The sequence below is a fragment of the Condylostylus longicornis genome, unplaced genomic scaffold (assembly GCF_029603195.1).
Source record: "Condylostylus longicornis isolate FDR11 unplaced genomic scaffold, ASM2960319v2 ptg000055l, whole genome shotgun sequence".
NCBI classification, from domain to species: Eukaryota; Metazoa; Arthropoda; class Insecta; order Diptera; family Dolichopodidae; genus Condylostylus; species Condylostylus longicornis.
The window spans coordinates 13,666,222-13,686,831 of record NW_026578024.1 but is presented as its reverse complement, the minus strand read 5'-3'; the positions used below and the strand labels follow the sequence as shown (position 1 = coordinate 13,686,831).

At 26.4% G+C, this 20,610-nt stretch overlaps 1 protein-coding gene across 1 annotated transcript; it reads left to right on the top strand.

Moving 5' to 3' along the window:
* Nucleotides 1–5,506: 5,506 nt before the first annotated feature.
* LOC129611854 (glutathione S-transferase D7) lies at nt 5,507–19,967 on the top strand. The gene is made up of 7 exons (XM_055525258.1): nt 5,507–6,499; nt 13,375–13,428; nt 13,575–13,750; nt 17,740–17,949; nt 18,698–18,839; nt 18,919–19,170; nt 19,239–19,967. The coding sequence occupies exons 3-7, from the start codon at nt 13,722–13,724 to the stop codon at nt 19,308–19,310; spliced, it is 705 nt and encodes a 234-aa protein (XP_055381233.1). The 5' UTR covers nt 5,507–6,499; nt 13,375–13,428; nt 13,575–13,721; the 3' UTR covers nt 19,311–19,967.
* Nucleotides 19,968–20,610: the final 643 nt, after the last annotated feature.

Genomic DNA, 20,610 nt, shown 5'->3' with positions numbered 1-20,610 from the left:
TTTCGAATCCGGTGCGAAAATTACAATATTAGTTGGCGGGCCGGAATATACAAACTTATATATTATTATTTTTATTAGAAAATTATTGTCACGTTTTGTGAAAGCTTATAAAAAACATTTGATTTTTCATGTCCAATAAATTGTACATACTTAATGAAAAACCAAAAACTTGTAAACAAATCACGAATTTCTAATTTTAAATACTTATTATAAAACGTTTAAAATAATTATTGTGTACTCTTGCTATTTTTATCAAATTTTTTTAACTTACAATGCGAAATTTAAGGTTTAACGAAATTATACAATGACCGTAATAATAACAATCACAGTAGAATAAAGGAATCGATTATTTAAATAAAAAAATGTAAGCAGGGTAGGCATATAAAAAAAAACATACAATTAAATAGTAAGTAATATAAATTTACAACAAGTTAATATCGGATTACACAAAAGGGACATACAAATTGGATCGAAACCAATTTAAACGAGAAAAAATATAGTTGACCATGTCAACTATATGATACCCGTACGAATTTATTATCCTATGTGCGAGTTGACTATTATTTTAAGTTGCCGTATTACCATATTAATTTATGCATAATTTCAATACTGTGATTTTAATATTATTTAAGATATGGCCAAACTACTATTGAATTTGTGTGGCAGATACCACAAGGAGTTAAGAAATTTCAACGACTTTTATCACACATAATAGCCCTAATAATGGACTTCTTTTCAAGAAATATCTGTATTATAACTCCAATAATTTTTGTGATAATGCCAAATAATTTTCAAGTTGTATGGCACCAACCAGAAGGAGACAAGCAATTTTAATAACTTTTATCAAACATATTGGCTCTATTAATATATTTACATGTGCAAAATTTCAATACCATAGCTTTTACAGTTTCTGACGTATAGTCAACTAAATTTGAAACTTCTATGGTAGCTACCCGAATCAGTACCTCGATCACAACCAATTTAAATAGAGTTCTGGAATTTACTGTAATAAATCATTTGTGAAAATTTTGTGAACTTGGCTCAATTAGTTTTTGAGCTATCGTTGGGACTCACGAGTAGACAAAGCTAAATCAGCTCAGAATTTGACTCTGATCCAACACATATACTTGAGTCTATATCTCAGACCATTATTTCTTAGCGTTACAAACGGTAAGCCAAACTTAGTATACCCTTCGAACATACGTTCGTACGGATATTAAAATTAAATAACATAATTATTCATTGACGTATTCTTTTCATTTTATTTGCAACATTTTAGTAATTGTTATACTTATATACGTAATTTACTTTTTATATTCCATTCATTATAATCCTATAATAATGTGCTTATTAACTTAACGTGCATTCAGCTCATACGTGTCCGTTCCCACAATCCAATCAAATATTTATAAACACAACTATTAAAAGTATTTTTTATTTCAAATTTCTTTTTGCAAAGCACGCACAACATATACTCGTAAGTGCAAAATTTTCTTTCAAAAGAAGGCGTATGTTATGCATTATTTATCTATACTAAAAAAACAAATGTTACAACCATTAAAAGATGTCATTTACGTCAACACTTTCTTGTTAAAAAACGAATCTGATTTGGCCAGCACATTACCAACCATATTGTATTTTTCTCAAATAATATTGTCATTGTTCTAATAAATCTACTCAATTTGTATTAAGGCGGTAAAACCAATAAAAGAAAAGACGCAATGCTTTTGTGTAAAATTATTACGATTAGTAGGACTTTTTGGTGCCCAGAAAGTTTGCTGCATCATTCCTTCGATAATGCAGTTGGGATATGAGATTTCATTAATATTTTTGTTAATAATTTTTTATTTTGTTTTTGTTAATTCTGGGTCCAATTTCTTAAATTTAACCAGATTATCACAATCGCACACTTAACCCAAAGAAAAAGTAAATGAATATAGTTTCAGTCGCACTTGAGGTACAGGGGTTCAAACCTCCCTTATTGAATAGTAATTCGATAGTTGACAATAAATAAATGCAAATAACAGCAATGTATGTGAATGTCGCATAAGATTTTTTCAAGTTCAGCCAAATTCAACAAAAAGTGTAGGTCAAATTAATTAACACCCAGACGGCAAAATGGTGTCTTATACGTATATGTGCATAAGTATATTAATAATGATGTAATATTAAAGTTAAATTAGTTATCAAAATTGCAGAAGTAAACGGTTAATCGCGTGTGTTTAAGCAATATTTTAGCTAAAATTTAAGTCGGCTGTGAAAATTTATCAGCCTATAAAAGTTCCACCATCATTTTAATTTTGTTTTTTTTTACATTTAATTAAATTATTCTGTTTTCTATTTTCAACTTAATCGTTTTATGATGAAAATTCTGTTATATTAATTAAAAATGTTTACAAAATTTAGCGTTTCGCAAAAAGGAAATTACATGTTAGGTTAAAATATTTAATTTTTTTGACGCACGATACGAATCTCGTATAAAACATGTTTTTTTTTTATATCTTACAACTATTTCCTCCTTACGGTTGTAGGCTATTAAAACTCAAAAATTCAATTTAAATATTAATTATAATTAAGAAACTGTTTAATATATTTCGTAGTTTTTAATTTTTATATACAGGGTAGCCCTGAATCGGGGTTAAAGCTTTCGTAGTATGATTTCGTCAAGTTTTTAAGGAAAAAATTGTTCGCTTGGACGTCCGAGGTAATTTAGATATGGAAGAGTTTAAGAAAACGATGATCATCGAATAAATTCTGTCTAACAAATATGCATAAAAGCTTGGAAGCCGTTTAATTTAGAGCAATATGCTCTTTGTAAAATTTTTCTCAATTAATAGGGCTACATAATGGTAAATGATGACTAATCCTGATTCAAATTTTATTTTATCTAGTGAACCAAATTTTTCCTCAAATGCTTAAACACAGAGATTTTTCTTCCAGAACTTCACTTTATACCAGTGACACAGAGTAATTATATCATGAAACACTGTCTTATATATAAAAAGAAATTCCTAATAAAAAAAACACAAGTTTCATTAGTAGAAAATGTCCTTGAATATTTTTTTTCTTTGGTTTTATGACGATCCTAAAATTTGAATGGAAACCGAATTTTAGCGGTTTTTAAATTGTAAAAATCTACATAAAACAAAATTTTACGAAATTTTATTCTTAATTTTCCAAGAACTCCATCTCAACATTTAAATTTAGCTAACCAAATCCCTTTAAATTGATGGGCCTAAAATTAGAACAAAATTATCCTTTAATAGTATTGTTGTATTTTTTCATTTTATTCCTCACATAGCTATTTCTTTATAGCTATTTAATGTCCAATTTTTTTTTTAACATTTTCTAAACAAATACAATGAAAGTCTGTGAGTTAACGACATTATTATGTTGAGTTCTTTAATTCTTTATCCTTTTCTTTGTTTATTTGTTTTGATTTCCGTTGCGATAGGATATTCGCCATGACAACATTATACACGTACGTGTATTACATACGTTTTACCCCATCAAAGCATAATCATTAGATATATATAAATACGTATGTACTTAAAGGAAAATAGAGTTGTAAACTATTAACCAGTGATAGTTCTCTCTTACTGGGAAATACCGAAAAATACAAACATTTCCTTATTCTATTACATTACAAATGTAGTAAGATTAAAGAAGTGTCTAAATGTATAAGTATGTATGTATATTACTGGCACATTACTGGCAACAAAACTGTCAGGACCTTATACATTATTTTATTCATAAAATCCGCTGCTTAATTAAGCCAAGCTCCTATTTTTATCTTTAAAATCTTCTTCAATTAAAAGGTCACATGGTTTCCAAATTATCAACTACAATATACACTCATAAATTCACTGTAGGTGGTGATGATTCATTAGGTACAATTATTATCAATCTGTGACGTCAAATAATTCTCATTAGCTGAAAAACAATGATGTGGTTGTTAATAATAAAGTAAAACTTGGTATGATTCTTATTCATTCAAAAAATAACAATTTAGAACTGCGTTGTTCCATTGTTAACCATTGGTATCTACTAAAATAAAAAAGAAAATTAAATTTTCATGAGTATCGCCACTGTTTTTTTAAATGTAATCAAAATTCTTGTTTAAATTTTCGGATTTACCTTGATCTTTAATAGTTTTCCACCTTTTATTAGGAGAAAAAATATTGAAAAAGCGATAGAAAACTCTTCCCTCGAGCTTAGTTTATAAAAGTAAATAAATAAAATATAGAAGAGAAAAAAACGCAAAGTGTAAAGTCTAAAAATAAAAATTTTTGGAAAGGAAAAATTTTAGCTTATGCTCTCCTTATAATAGGTTTAAAAATTGTAATCAAGAACTAATGACCAATAATTATCAACAATTGAAATTGAATTTGTTAAATTTTACGATTTCTTTAATTATTCACATTGAGGTACATTCAAAGAATTCAGTTTTATTGATATTGTTTAAATACAACATTTAAAGCCATTGGATATGGGTAAATGAATCATGTAAAATAAACGTCAAACATGCTTAAACTAGAAAAATGTTCAAATAATCAAGAGTTGTGATTAACCGATCTACGCATATCCAGTGTTTAAATTAACCGCAATGAGACTTTATTAATTTATTTTAGGGCTCAGATAAATGCAATTTTTAGTTTTGCAATTGTTTAATTGCTTATTTGTATCCATGCAACTGTATGGTCGAATTCAATTAAGCAATCAAACAGCTTGTAATTATCTACAAATTGATTGCAATTTTTATTTAACACATTTGAATTTGCGTCGATTTGAATTGATGCAATAATTTAATTTGCAAGCGCAAACATTCTATATACTCAAGCAGCAATAATTGCAAAACTGAAAATTGCATGTATGTATGAGCCCCTAGGTATTACAACATATGAATTATGTCAAATAAGATTCCATTTACAGTCAATTGTGCTTAATACAAAAACTTTCAGCTAGGATCATACAAAAATTGAAAGTTTGAAATGAATGATAAATGTCCATAGAGGTTCGATCGAACATTATAAATAATATAAAATACTTATAATACCACTCGTAACAAGAAAAATTCAAGCAAACCATTATGTTGTGTTGGAAAAAGAAAAAACAAAAGCAGATGGAAAATAAGAATTTAGACTTAATAATATACTAGTACAGTTAACATTACATACACACAAACATACCCATATAAATAAATTTATTTACCGCTCAGATTTTCGCAATTTTCTTTTACTAAATTTTTTCGTATATCGAAGTGATTTTCGCTCTTTGTTCTTTTTTCTATTATTATTTAAAAAAAAAATTCTTATTTTTTGTATTGTTATTTATAAAATTTTATAGGAAAAGGAAAATAGAGAAAACAAAAACAAAATAAAAAAATAATGTGGAAAAGGAAAAATCAAAAAAATTAGAAATTTGAAATTTGTGAAAATTTCCAAAGCTCCAAAAATTATTTGCTTCTGTTTAGTCCAGAAAAGAATTAGCAACGTATTAGAGCGGTTTTTATTAGAAGAAAATAAAAAAGCAGACGAAAACTTTTGAAATAATTTTGTGTTTTTTTTTTTAATTTTTTTTTTAATTTTTTGATTTTTAATCGATTTATCCGTATTTAAAAAAAAGACAATAAAAAAAATGTGCTTATTTATTTTACTTAAAAAATTTCTTTAATTTTAAATACCTTGTATTTGTTTTATGGTTATTTTATTTGAACTTTGGGGCGATTTATTTCATTTTTCTTCTTCGCCCCCTATATAATTAAAAATTTATAAATTATAACAGTTCAATTTAGTTATATATGAGTGTGTATGCATGTAAGAAGAAATAACTGAAACTAGATTTATTTATTTAAAATTTTTTACATTGTTTATTTTTAATTTTATTCATTGTATCGTCGTTTTGCTGAAAGGTTGTTGTGGTATTGCAAGGAATAAAAAGTGCAAATATTAATAAAATTATTTTCGATTTTGATGAAAGAAATTCGAATAGCCCTTGAAAGACATGGGTGCATATTATATGAACTTACACACATACGTAGTGGTTTAAGATAATTGGATTGCATTCCTTGCTATTTGTGATCAATAATTTTTTTTTGTTTTTGTAAATTAGAAGTGACTTAAATATTAAATTTTAAAAATTATTTTCAAACAATTGCAAGATTTTAATTTCTTCAAAAACATTATATTCTAAATAAACTGATTATAGATCTAAACAATTGAGGATATAACTTGAATTTCGTTTATAATATGTGTATAAAAATAAAATATACAAGCATTTATTGATTAATGAATTAATAAAAAGGAAAAAAAAAATTTGAAGGTGAATACTTTAAACATTAAAATAGTATTCAATTCAAATACACAGAGAAAAAATTTATAAAAAAAAAACAAAAATACAAAAACGTGGTATTATTTGTACATTCTTTTTCCAAATTCAAACTGGGTAATTGTATTGATTCGGTAGCTGTAGTTCAGCAGAGGATTATTACAAAAGCAAAGTGAGTGAAATAATTTCGGTTGCCTTTTTGTATTTTAGGAACTTTTTTTTTTATTTGTGTACTTTTTATAGGTACATTTTTATATACAATAAAAAATCTACTTACTATAATTGCAATATAAAAAAAATTAAAAGAAATTAAAAATATTTTGAACATTTCAGAAAAAAAAAATAATCCTTGACATATTTTTTTTTTCGTAAAAGTTGCTTTGTCATTAAATTTTTTTAGTTAAACAATTATCGCTGTCGAAGAAAAGTCGAAAATTAAATATCCGGTACAAAACATTAAAATAATAATTATGGGTTAAATTAAGAAACAAGGAATAACTTCTATTTATCAGCTAATTTGCGAGTAAATGTAAATTTTTATTGGATTTAAGTCTAATAATAAGTGGTTAATAAAATAAATAATTTTTGAAATTAAATGCAATTTTAATTAATACCAACATTTCCCGCCATAAATATTATAGAACTGTTTTTAAAATTATATAAGAATTTAAAAAACAAAATAAAATATTTATTTTACAATCAAAAAATAATTTCGAAAAAGCCCATAAATTAAAATTTTATTAGGCTTTGTAAATACAATTACAAAATGCTATTTTTTTTCGATTTCTACTGTTCACGTATTTTTTGATACAGCGTCGGTCAAATATTTTGGTCATTAAACGTAGCTTTAAATAAAAGATAACCCGTTAATTGAAGAAAAATGTTTGTATTTTGTAAAGTGAGATACGTATCAAATTTTTGGTTCTCAACTTATATAAAGATCAGTAAAATTTAATATTATTTTATAATTCAATTTTAACTAAAATGACAGAACAGTTTATGAGTCAGTGAATTATGTCGTCGGTTTTGAATTTGTGCTATTTCAATTTTTTTTAAATTTTTTGTGTTATACAAATTTTTATTAAATTAATTAAATGATTTTGAATTGATAAAGAATACTTTAAATTCTCTTATCGTTAAAAAACACTCTACTCTCTTATTTTTGTATTCCATATAAAATACCATCAATTTTAAATTTTTTCAAAAATTTTAATGAAAATGTTTTAATATTGTGTAGAGAAAAATTAATAAATAATTGTTGTTATAATTTCTGTCCAATCACAAAGTTACAGGTTTACATAATACAACAATAGTCAATAGGAAATAAGAATTTAAAATAATTTCGAATTTTGTATAGCTGATATACAATAGATTATAGGGTAAATTCCAATAACAATTTGGAATATTCTTATATTATATAAATCTGTAACTTTGTGATTTATACATAGTTACATACTTAAAATACTTTGATGCAATGTCAGCTATGGCATGTAAAAAATTATCAAAATATTTGTTATTTTAGCTTGAAACAGTCATTTGAAAAAATAAATATAAATAATATCAAAAACATTAGAAATGACGTGCATGTCTAATAAAATAAATATTTAAATTGTAGGATAATAATAGGATACCAAAAGTAAACATTAAGATTTTAAAATCTATATGCAAATAAAAACAACTTACATAATATTGCACGCTATAATTTTAATAAGTAGGATATTAAAATAAACATGTTATGAATGGTAAAGCATAGTATGCATGTGAATTTTTGAAATAGTTTCTCAAATTTCATTATTGACAATTTCTTACAATATGAACAGGAAAGATATTTGAATTTATTTTTGTTGTATAATTAAAGTATGTATGCACTATATACCATAATAATTGAAATTTCTAATAATTTAACCTCCGAAAATGGTACACAATTGAAGAATAACTTAAAATATTTTTAACATTTTAATAATTTAAAATAAAGATTGAGAAAATAAAAAATTTTCTTATAATACTTCAAAAATTTCAGAATTTTTTATTTATTCGGTAAATAACTTAACAATAATAATAAAGTAATCAACAACCCTAGATGGTCTTCTGAAAAATCTAAGCGCTAAAAAGTAACTAAAAAATTCATATCCGATTGATTCTAACGATAATAATTATAGTCACAGTTTTGACAGAATAATTTGATTGACATTAACAAAAATTAAAAATATAAATTTGACAATTCATATGACATAATTTCATACATAACAATAGAACTCTGTCACGTTTAATGTCAACAAAACAAAATTTTACACCAAAAATTACTCTCATATCTTTTAATATTTTATATTTGTATTAATGTGTACAGTAAACAGATGCGTTCAAATATAGAACAATAATAAATACAAAAATAAAAAAAATAAATTCACAATAATTTTGACATTTTGCAATCAACAAAATAAAAAAAAGGAAAAAATTTTTTTTTTCAAGGTTCACAAAAATTTTGTTTTTAGATTTGCACGTCATGTCAGAAATAATGAGCATATTCATAACTACTAAGAGTACAAATACTAACGTCAAATTTTCTCATACATATTTGAAATTCATGGGGCGTCTAGTAATTTACTTGTTATTTCTACCTTTGGATTACAATTTAATAACATTTTGTTTATCAAAAATGGTACCGTTTTTCAAAAAAAAAATCATTTTTCAAAATGATTAGAAATGTGTACTTAATTCTGATTTCGTACTATTTTAGTTTCCTGTTTCAAATCAAAACACATTTACATAAATAATTACATTTACAAAACAAAGACTAACGAGAATAGGCTTAGTTGACCGACAACTCTGTGATACCTGCATAAATACTATTAAAATTTTAAGAGTTTGTATGATAATTTCCATACCCTTTCATACAACACACTCGTTTTCGTCTTTGAGTTCTCGTGTGTTTTTATATTACATAAAGTGCTGTTTTATACATATTATATGAGAGTTACCACATAAACTCTTTCTACCTCAAGAGTTTTTTTGAAATTAATGATCATATCACCATTCCCTTTTGCTAAATCTCAAGGTCAAGGCATAAGGAGTCACGCAATTTCAGCGACTTTTGTCATACGTAACAGACTGAATAATATATGTAATATGGGTGAGCGAAATATAAATACTGTATACCTCTAATAATTTCTGAAATACAGCCAAAAAACTTTTTTAATTGTATGGCAACTTTCCAAACCAAGGCAACGATCGAATCCAATTTACATAGAGCTTTGGCGTCAGCAATAGTAAATTATTTATGAAAATTTGGTTAACTGAACTCAACTAGTTTTTGATATCACTAAATCTTCTCAGAATTCAGTGCTGATCAAAAGCATATCTGTATACTTGAATCGCAAACGGAATATGGCAAATTCATAATACACTTCAAACATATGGATAAAAAATAAGTTGTAAGGATTTTTGACTTTTTACAAATGAAATTTACTTCTTCTTTACAAAAATATTACATAAAATTTATAATATTCTCAAGGACGATCATTTTTATATCCTTTGATACATATTATGCATAATATACACTGATACCAATATAATCGTGTATATAGAATGTACACGTGTATATAAAATTCATTTTAGCCATGACCTGCCATTTTTGTTGAGTTCACGTTATTCTTTTGTTTTTTTTTTTATCAAAATCTAGCATATAAATGCATGTACAATGTTATATAGGTTTTTTGTTAACGTAAAATCAATATGCAAAATAATTTATTTATAAAAAGAAGAAATATTTAAAAAAACAAAAAAGACTTTGATTTTTCTCTCTGTGTACTTGTAAGGTATATACAAATTACTGCAGTTTGATTAAGAATTCAAAACTTTATGTAGCTGGGTAGTAAGTCTTTTACACAAAAACTAAATTTTATTATAAAAAATTTGTAACTTCATCAAATTTTACGGCATTTGCTTAGGTTTTTCTCGTTCTCTTATGAAATATTTCTAAATGATTCTTACACAACAACCGTCTCCTATTCATAATAAATCACACAGAAAAAATTCATAATTAAAAAAAAAACATCCAAATGAATGTGCCAATAAAAAAATATTTGTTCCATATTATGAAGCTTTGATATTCAGCAGAGATTCAATGTAAAATGGATCCCTATATCACAAATTATAAATAACAAGCACTTCACATTTATTTCCATAGTCTCAGGATCTTGCCAATTAATAATTACAGCTAATTTAATAAAACTAAACATACCAGAATAAGTTCTTATTCTTTTTCATTATACTTGAACATTTTATTCAAATTCACTATATTAATTTATGCAGTGTGAATGATTTTTCAACGATTAACCAGTGATTACTGAATAAATATCCTTTACACTGGAGTTTAATTAATATCGAAAAAAAAATTTACATAATCTAAGTGGTTTTTAATGTATTCACTGAAAATTGTCTTCAATTAAAAAAAAATTTATTAAATTTCTTGCGAGCGTGTTATTAAAAAAAAAGCTGAAGGTATTTATAACATATATAAATATTCATTTATAATTCTCACCTCCAAGTCTAGTATATTTTAGCTTAACTTATCTTTTTTAAAAACGCAGTATATACAGTGAAAAATATACACAGTATGTACAGTGAAACGCAACATCCCGCCATATACATTGAAAAACATGCGACAAGAACATTGTGGCCAAAGCCATACTTGGGATCTTATATCTCTTTAAAGAGAGAATTTCAGGGCAGGTAATAAGGGCTCTAATTGTGCACTGTCTACCTCTACACGGAAGTTTCTTGGGTTTTATTTCTTTTAGTATGCTACCGACTTAACGAATGTCAATGACTTAGGAAACTTACATCCATCCGTTTTCCAAGAGCTGGTTCTAATGAAGGGGAAAGGGAGAGATTCGGCGGTACCTAGCACTGGGCCTAAACGTTTAAATGTACCTTTTGTTGAGCTGCGAAGATTTCAACAAAACCTACGTTTATAAACAACTGCTGCTATTCTTACCGACTTTACTGTACCTCTATTGTATCAGAAGAGTATTTTAATCGAAGTTCATTTCACTTTTCATATGAAAGAAAATTCAGTCTGTCAATGCTTTGGTATTTATGTAAATTGATTACATTCAAGTTTATTTTACGAATATCATGAGTGGTACTTATTTACAGATGTTATTTAAATTTCAAATATAAGCTAAGTTCGATATTAGAAGCAACCAGTATCGGAATTGGGAATATCGGAAACAGGAAATTGAAGCTCAACTACAGGTTGATTTTAAATTTTTAGCCATATCTTAAGAAATAGTAATTGAAAGATATCATTGAATTTTTATATATTTGGGTTTAGTAAAGAAACTGGATTCTAAGAATAACCATGTCGGATACCTGTCTACCGCGGTACAACTTCGACAGTAAGTATAGGGTTCTGTTTCCCGATCGATGGACGTGGGGTCGGGGTGGCCCGGTACTTGAGTCGGGTTCCAGCGCGTGGTATGCGGACGGGTCCAAGACGGAGTCGGGTGTAGGTTCGGGCGTATACGGTGTCCGCCCGGACACACGTATATATGCGACCCTTGACCCGGATTGCACGGTGTTCCAAGCCGAAATACATGCAATAGAGATCTGTCTGAGAATCAATATAGAAAGGGGTTATAGAAACCGCACCATTTATGTGTTCTCGGACAGCAGGGCTGCACTGCTGGCACTTCGCTCAGCTCAGGTTACATCTAAGCCGGTCTGGGGCTGCCTTGCTGCACTTGTGGAATTGGCATCGGAGAACAGAGTCACGCTCATTTGGGTGCCGAGCCACAGTGGCCATGCAGGCAACGAAATTGCCGATGGGTTGGCACAGGGGGGATTTGGAGCTGACTTTGTGCAGCCGCTGCGTTTCTGCGGTTTGCCTTCTTCCGCCTTGGGGGCCAGGCGGAATGCGGCCGTGGGGGCAGCAGGTTTGCTGGGGATGAGCAGGAGCCGGGTTCGCACTATTGCGAATTTCTTCACGGGGCACTGCCCAGTGAAGTACCACCTGCATAGGCTGGGAAAGTCAGGCTCCCCTCTGTGCAGATTTTGTGGGGGCGACGATGAGACCGCCGTGCACATTCTCTGCGACTGTCCGGCTTGGTTATTCAGCGCCGCAATTGTCTTGAACATGGGTCCCTAAGTGTTCGGGAACTGTTGTCCAACTCCCTTAGGGATATCTCTGGCTTTGTGGTTGGGACGGGGATATTATAGATGGGAGCGTGGGGAGGCTACAACAGGTCAAGAATGGCTGCGGTGGCTTTGGGGGTTACTCCTGTTCCACTCGGTTCCCTCGAAATCTACAATCTACAATCTAGTATAGAAACTAAATAAAGAGTTTTAAAATTATTTAACTGTTCAAATTGCTAAAATAATTTAAATTGCGTATATTATTTGAAGATTGAATTCGGGTTAAAACCTTCGATCTACTTTGAAAGTACAATTTAATACTTAGTCTTTAATAATTTTCGCTATAGTTGTCTTGAGCTTAATTACATTAATTTAATAATTGAAATTACATTTTGAAATAATATTGCTCCTCCTACCTCTCCCTCATACGTCCGCGTTTATTTATAGATTTCGAGTTATTTAATTTTCAATTTAATTATGTATATTGAAACAAATAACATTTATGTATGCTAAAACGATCTAATTAATTTAATCTTTTCCAATCCATTATATTAAAAGTTCTAATAAAAAGGTTAACAATTTTTTTTTTCCAATTAATTTATAAAACACATTTTTTGTTTTATTTTTTTAAGTTAAAAAGCTTTTTCCTAGAAAATTTATTATTTATAATTTTACATTGCATACAATGTATGTAAGTCCACACACTTTTGTTATGACACAAAATTGTAGTGTTGGATACAAGTTAATTTAAAACTTTAGCTTATACCCACACAAATATTATTGAGTTAGAAAGTTAAAGGCGATTACCTACAATAAATATATTTTATTTTTTTCTGACTATTTTGAATATAAAAAGCCTAGAAGAGTCCTTAAATTTTTATAATATTTAGAAAAAATTGGTTATTTTTTTAGTTTTTTACACACGGAGAAATTAAGGAGTACGAGAAGAATTTTCCATTGTTATTGGTAATAATCAAATTTTAAATTAAATTTATTAAATTATTTTTTATATATTTTTAAAATATTTGTATGTTAAAAATTTTTAAACTTAATTTTAATTAAATATATTAATGAGTGACTTTATTAAAGGTTAATGAGTGACTTAATTAAAGGTTAATTAAAATATTTTGAATTAATTTTAACCACAAATTTTGAGAAAAATGACAAGAAAAAACAATGAATTTATAAAAAATTTGAAAAATATTTAAACAAGAATAAGTGAATATTTTATATAAAATATTAATTAAATTGAATTATCAATGATAAAATTTATAAAAGTATGTTTACGGTATGTTTTTAAAAAAAAAAAAATTTTAAATTTCAGTAAAAACTAGAGTAAATATAACTAAAGTAAGCTAAGTAACTATATTGTAAAGTTTACTCGGGGATAGATGTATGTATATGTATATAGACGCTTCCATAATTATATCAACATGTTTAGCACTTAAATACTAGACTATTTAAGTTAAAATACCATTGTTGATCAGTAAAAGTGTAAAGTAATGAAGTTTAAAATTTATTTTTGTGAATTTCGGATAGCTATTGACAAATAATTTGAACTAAAAACACTATAATTGAGTTAAATTTATTATTAGTAATTGTAATTTCTAGGTTTTTTCGTGAGCACAATATTAAAATTTAGAACATATAAGCAATACATAATAATGTTTTTAATGTTACAGCGGTTCTGGCCCTACGTGGTATCGAAAAAGCGCTCCTTGCAAATGCTTATTTTGCATATATGTTTGATGCGACGCTGGTTTTAAAATTTTTTAAACTATTCTTGAATATTATACTTGACTAGACAATCATGAACCGTGAAATTTAAATGAAAATTTAATTTTTAAAACAATTATTTTCATTTCGATCGAGGTCATGTAAAATAATATTCTAATTTAAAGTAGAGCTATTCTTCAATTCATGTATACTACGACTATTATCGGTAATTTCAAAAATTTTTGGAACAATGTTAAATATAACATTTTTAATCAATGCCGAAATTTTAAATTATGTTGAACTTTGTCAAGCGTTAATAATATTTCCAACTTAAATAATTATAAAACTAAATTCCAACCATAAAATTAAAACAGAATATTTTTGTTCAATTTTTAATTTCTTAAAATTTAAAACTCTTACCAATTGAGCTAGAATTTTCCAATATTTTTTTATTTATAATAAATTTCTTTATTTAAATTCTGTTAAGAAAATTTCAATTAAGAATGTGCTTCTAATAGCTATCAACTTAGAACTGAACATTCTCTTTTAAGAATTTATTGAATACTATTTACAAAATTTTTTATTGCTATAATCGAAACTTGAAAATAAAAATTTTATTAATTTACTTTTTATTAAATGTAAGTAAATATTGTATAACTAGCTATAAAAATTCTATTAAATATCTTAATACTTTACACTCTTATTATTTAACCATTAACCTGAAAAAAAAAATCAATTATATAAGTAACTATTCAAAAATACTCAAGCAATCTGAAATTAAATTGAATATTTTCGAATTAAAAAATAAATATTTAAAAACTTTTATATATAAGATTTAAGAATATCTTAAATTAATATTAGGTCAATGTTATTCAATGTCATCATTCTTCTGTTAATAATTATTGTTTGTCGTATAGCAGTTTCAAAAGCAACTGCTATTATACTGCAAAATTTTTTGGATTTCAAATTTATTTCACTTCTTAACAGCTCCCTAGAATAAAACTCTATGTATATAGAAAAAAGTCATGAAACTTTAGAGACATGAATTTGATAAAATTAAGTGTGCAGAAATTCTGCACAATTAAAATTTGTTAGAAAACTGCTTATTATATGAAAACTGAAAATATGATTAATTTTATCTTAAGCAGCTCCCTTTTTGGAATTATTAAACCAAGCTCGACAAGTCATTTGCGTATTGTTTGCGTATTGTTGCGTATTGTTTTAATGAAAAAGTATTGCCCGTTTCATTAAAATAATGTTGAATATAAAAACAAAAATTGTAATTAAAAATTTTCTGAATTATTACATTTAATTGATAACTAACTGTATTATGTCCATTTAATTACATTTATTAAAAAATTTAAAGCTGTTTATAATTTTATAGAATTCTAAAATGAATAAACTACTCGTATAAGAATGGTGGCAATATAAAAACTACTCAACTTTATTATTTTGAAAATTCCGGAAATTATAAATTTTTAATTATTGCTAAGTAATAAATTCGAACAATTTCATATAATGAATTTTAGATTTTAATATTTTTAATTAAATTATACTTTTGCAGTTAATTTCGAATTTTATATAAGAACATGAAAAGCAAGGAAATTTTGTTAAATATTTAAAATATATGTATTATGTATATATGTATATATATATATGTATATATATATATGTATATATATTATGTAGTTATTTTTAAATCATTAATTTATAGGAAGTCAATATTTCCTTTTAATTATTATTCAAACTATTACAGAAATTAGAGTAATTACATGGTGCTTGTAATAAAAACTTCAAATATTTTTTTTACAATAACACCATTATTTAAATATTAAAGACGTGCATAATTAATCAAACAAGCACCCGAATTTACGAATATTTGATACCAAATGCAATATAAGACGAAATTCAGATATTAAAATATACTTGTAAGGTGGAATTTGTATAACTCTTTTAAGCAGTTTAAATTGTTTTTATAAATGTTAAAGATAGTTTCATGATTTTAAACAAAACTGTTTCATTAAGGCATATAAAACTCTGTTTCGACGCATCCATTCTTTTAATTTTGTCCCTTTTCATGTCACTCATTCTAAATTTCGTAATATAACTAGAATTTCGTTAACTTAATTGGAATTTCTTCATAAAACTGCAGAACAGATGGATGACATAATTAACGGAACGAGTTAATGGAAGAAAAATTAAAAAATTTTTCTCCTCGAACTGGACTCGAAATAGTGGTCTACCGCTTTCTAGGCGGACGTTCTACCAACTGAGCTACAGAGGTATGAAGAAATTGCCGACGAAATGTTCTTCACATTGGTTTCTACATGATTACTAAGTACTCCGTATTAGCGTTAAAATTATCTAGTTAAATCTAGCGTTTAAATTAGTATATGATTCCAAAATAAAATACAAGGGCACTGCATTGTAAACTGAAAATAAGTTTTCTACATTTCGGGAGTCGTCATACAAATTTGCTTTTTTTGTCGTAAAAATTTCTGTTTTGTGACAGGTAGTTTTTCTAAAATTCTTTATTACTACTCTCTTTATAATTTACTTGCTCATTATCAATTTTCTACATCAAAATTCAACTAACGCTTACTGGTTATACTTGCCGTCTAAATTCTACAAAGCACCCAGAATTTTTTGAATACGCGATTTTCTTTTTTCTGAATTTCGAAAACTCATTTTATACAATTCGGAATCCGTAATATAGTACAATTTTTTTATGATAGAATACAGAATGCGACAAGTCGTCAAAGTTTACGTTTTCTTTACAATACGGAATCTAACAGTAGTATATACTTATGTTACGTGTAATTCGTATAGGATCACTGTCCCAACATGTATTTTGATTATATTTTTAATACAATGATTGTGTTTTACATATACAACCCTACATTATACTCGTATTCACATTCAGTTTACCTGTCATGCATACATAATGTACTCGTATAAAACATTCACACTAACTTGATATACAATTATATTAAGGAAACGTTTAATTTGAAATAAAAATCGAAAATTACTATTTAAAAAGAATTTTTTATTTGTTGTCCTTTTATCCTAACCCCATTATCCTACTGATTGACCGCACCACAAGTCCCTCGTCATAATTTTGTTAATATAAGGAAAAAAAAGTTTTTTTTTCATATTTTCAGTTTATAAAAAGCTTTCATGTGGGTTAGATGCAATGATTTAATTTGAAATTATTAACCACTTTGTTTTTTTTGTTATATTCACACACACGCATACATAAACATTGATAAATTGTGATTTTCATTATTTTCATATTATTAATTCGTAATTTATTTACCAATATGGCGGTGTTTGTATTGATATTGTAATCTAATGCTAGTACTTTTGTTATACGTATATTAAAATTATAGAATACGATAATAATATACGAAAACATTTTATTATAATAATTACTTCATTTAATTAAATGAATTTATATTAAATATTTTAATAGTAGTATTGTTATTATTGCTAAATAATTTATTTAAAAATGGAAGTATCAACACGGGAAATTGTTGAAGATTTTGTATATTTTTTATTTAGAGGCGGACAAATGCCACCAATATTATATTATATTAAACCAAGTCCACCATGCCGGGCAATCCTATTATTAGGACGAATATTGGAATTAGAATTCGATTTAAAACAGGTCAATATTATGGAGAAAGAACATATGAAACCAGAATTTTTAAATATGAATCCTCAACATTGTTTACCAACAATAAATGATAGTGGATTAGTATTGTGGGAAAGGTAAGAAATATATATATTTATTATTTAATGAATTTATTATTATAATAATATGTATATGAAACAATATATTTAATGTTATACGCAATATTATAGTTTATAGTCCAATTATTATAATATTACTGGTATTTTAAATAGGTCTAATATAAGATTTCTAATAGAGTTTATGAATTTAAATGCTATTATAATTTGATTAAATTGAAAATTTAATTTTATTAATTAATTACTCGAGTATCAATTCACAATGCTAATTTGAAATCCCGCAAAATTTTAATGCGAAATATGTCGAAATGTCAAAATATGTCGAAATTTCTGGCTCATTTTATATTTAAAATCCAGCCCCCCCCCCCCCTTCCTATTTAATAAAATTCTAAATTTTTTTTAAATTCTCCTCTTACGGTTTTTCAAATTAAACCACTATATTGCGCTCGCTAAATGGAAAAGGTACTAACAGTACAAATTGTTTCAACAGACAATTTTGTCAAAAGCCGGATTTCAGAACAATGACGGTTGGTTGCATGTTCTAAAACAAAGTTCTATTATGAAATTTGCTCTTTTTCAAAACTAAATGAAGTTAAAATGGCGAATATCTTATTCGATTAAACTCTTGTGCCCCCCTTCCCCCCCTCCCCACCTTTTGCAACTCATTCCCTCAATTATTTTGCTTTTATTGTGATCTTCATAATAAACCTAATCTTTATAATTATTAATTATTATTTTTTTTTCTATACCCTAAAAAACTAAACAATAGCCGAGCAATTCTTGCATATTTGGTAGCCGCATATGGAAAAGATGACAGTTTATATCCAGCTGATATTCGAACTAGAGCTCTTATTGATCAACGCTTACAATTTGATTTGGGAACATTATACCAAAGAACAACTGATTTTTTTGTGAGTATCGAAATTTTATTTTCTTAATTTTAATAATTAAAATTTTAATATAATTTTCATTTTTAATATTTTTAAATAGTGGCCAACAATATTTATGGGAGCACCACTTGATGAAACAAAAAAAGCAAAATTAGCTGAAGCATTATATTGGTTAGATACCATACTTAAAGGGAGAACATTTTTAGCAACTGATAATTTTACAATAGCTGATTTATCACTTACAGTAACTGTTTCACAAATTGAAGTATTGGGTTTTCAAATGGGTCCATATCCTAGAGTAAGAGCCTGGTTACAAAAATGTAAAGATTATTTAGAACCATATGGTTACGATGTAAGATTTTATTGAAAATTTATTAATTGCCTAGTGTTATGTTAATTAAATTTATTATTTTATTTTAGGAAATCAATCAAACTGGAGCTGATATATTAGCTGAAATGTATTTTTCAAAATTACAAAAAACTGGAAATTAATTTTCTATAATATAAGTTAAAACAAAAAAATATCATGTATAACCAATCAATTCAGAGAGCAAATATGTCATGAATTAAGAAAAGAATATTGTAGCACTTTCGAAAATTTACTTACAATATTACTAAAATCGAAGAAGCTATAATATTCGAATTAAATGTAGGTTATCAATTTTTATATTTAAAGCTAATTGTAATGTAGTTTTATTTTATTATGTGGTAACATTTTCGTAATTTTCCAAAAATAATTTAACATGCAATGCAATTTCAATGCAATTAAACTATTTCTTACAAATACCCGAACTTAATGTGAAGAAAGGGTGCATAAAAAGGCAAATCTTAAAGAAATCTAACAAATTTTTGGTTACTATTTTAAATTAACTCGTGACATGTTCTATCGTAGCATGTGGTTGATTAAGCTATTGATGGTACTAAATCTAAGATAAAAACAAGTGAATTAATTAAAACATTCCATCTTAATTTCTAGAAATTTCAATACGAAGCTATCTATATATGGCATATGAGTTCTCTGAGTCGTTGTTAGTACACAATTTTAATTAATTAAGTATTTAAAACAGTAAAATGTTGTTCTTTTTTGATGTATCTGAAACTTTTTATTTTATTTCCCATATAAATTATTATAAATGTATAAAAGAAAAAGCAAACAAACAAACAAAATAAAAGTTTATATTAAATTTTTAAGTTGTTAAATTGAAATATAAGAAAGAAAAAAGGGTTATTTATTATAATCATAGGTTATACATATGTGTATTATAGACCTACATTTAAAGTTCCTGTAGACTATTGGTTAAAATTGGTGTAATAACACAATAGCAGATTCTCCTTTACAAAGCTCTTGTGTTATTATGTAACTATACAATACGATATCTCGTTGGTAATTAAGCTGAACTGAGGGAAAATACTCAGGTCCGCATTTTAAAATTAGTTTGTCTATAAAAATTTTCTGGAATTGAAGCCCATACGGTGCGTAGATTTTTAAAAATATTGTATTCATAATAAGAAATTTCAATTAAATTAAAAAGCAGGAAGCAAAATTTATCCATTTAATTGAAAAAAAGTAAATTCTACTCAAATTATTATGCAAATTTCGGAGTTTTTGAACCGAAAAGTTGTTAATTACAAATCATCGTAATTAAATTAACAAGTAGAATAGGAAAATTTCGAGCATAAGCGAATTCTTTTTTGCAATTTGTTTTTTATCTATCAGCTATCTATATATTCTGTTTTGCATAAATTTAGGAAAAATATATTTAAACACAAAATTAAACTTTGTGAAACAAGA

Bases quoted from the DNA above. Each gene is read 5' to 3' on its own strand.
- LOC129611854 (XM_055525258.1), top strand. From the start codon at position 13,722: ATGATAAAATTTATAAAAGTATGTTTACG. The intron at 17,950-18,697 runs GTAAGAAATATA...ACTAAACAATAG, and splicing joins GGATTAGTATTGTGGGAAAG to CCGAGCAATTCTTGCATATT. The intron at 19,171-19,238 runs GTAAGATTTTAT...ATTTTATTTTAG, and splicing joins TAGAACCATATGGTTACGAT to GAAATCAATCAAACTGGAGC.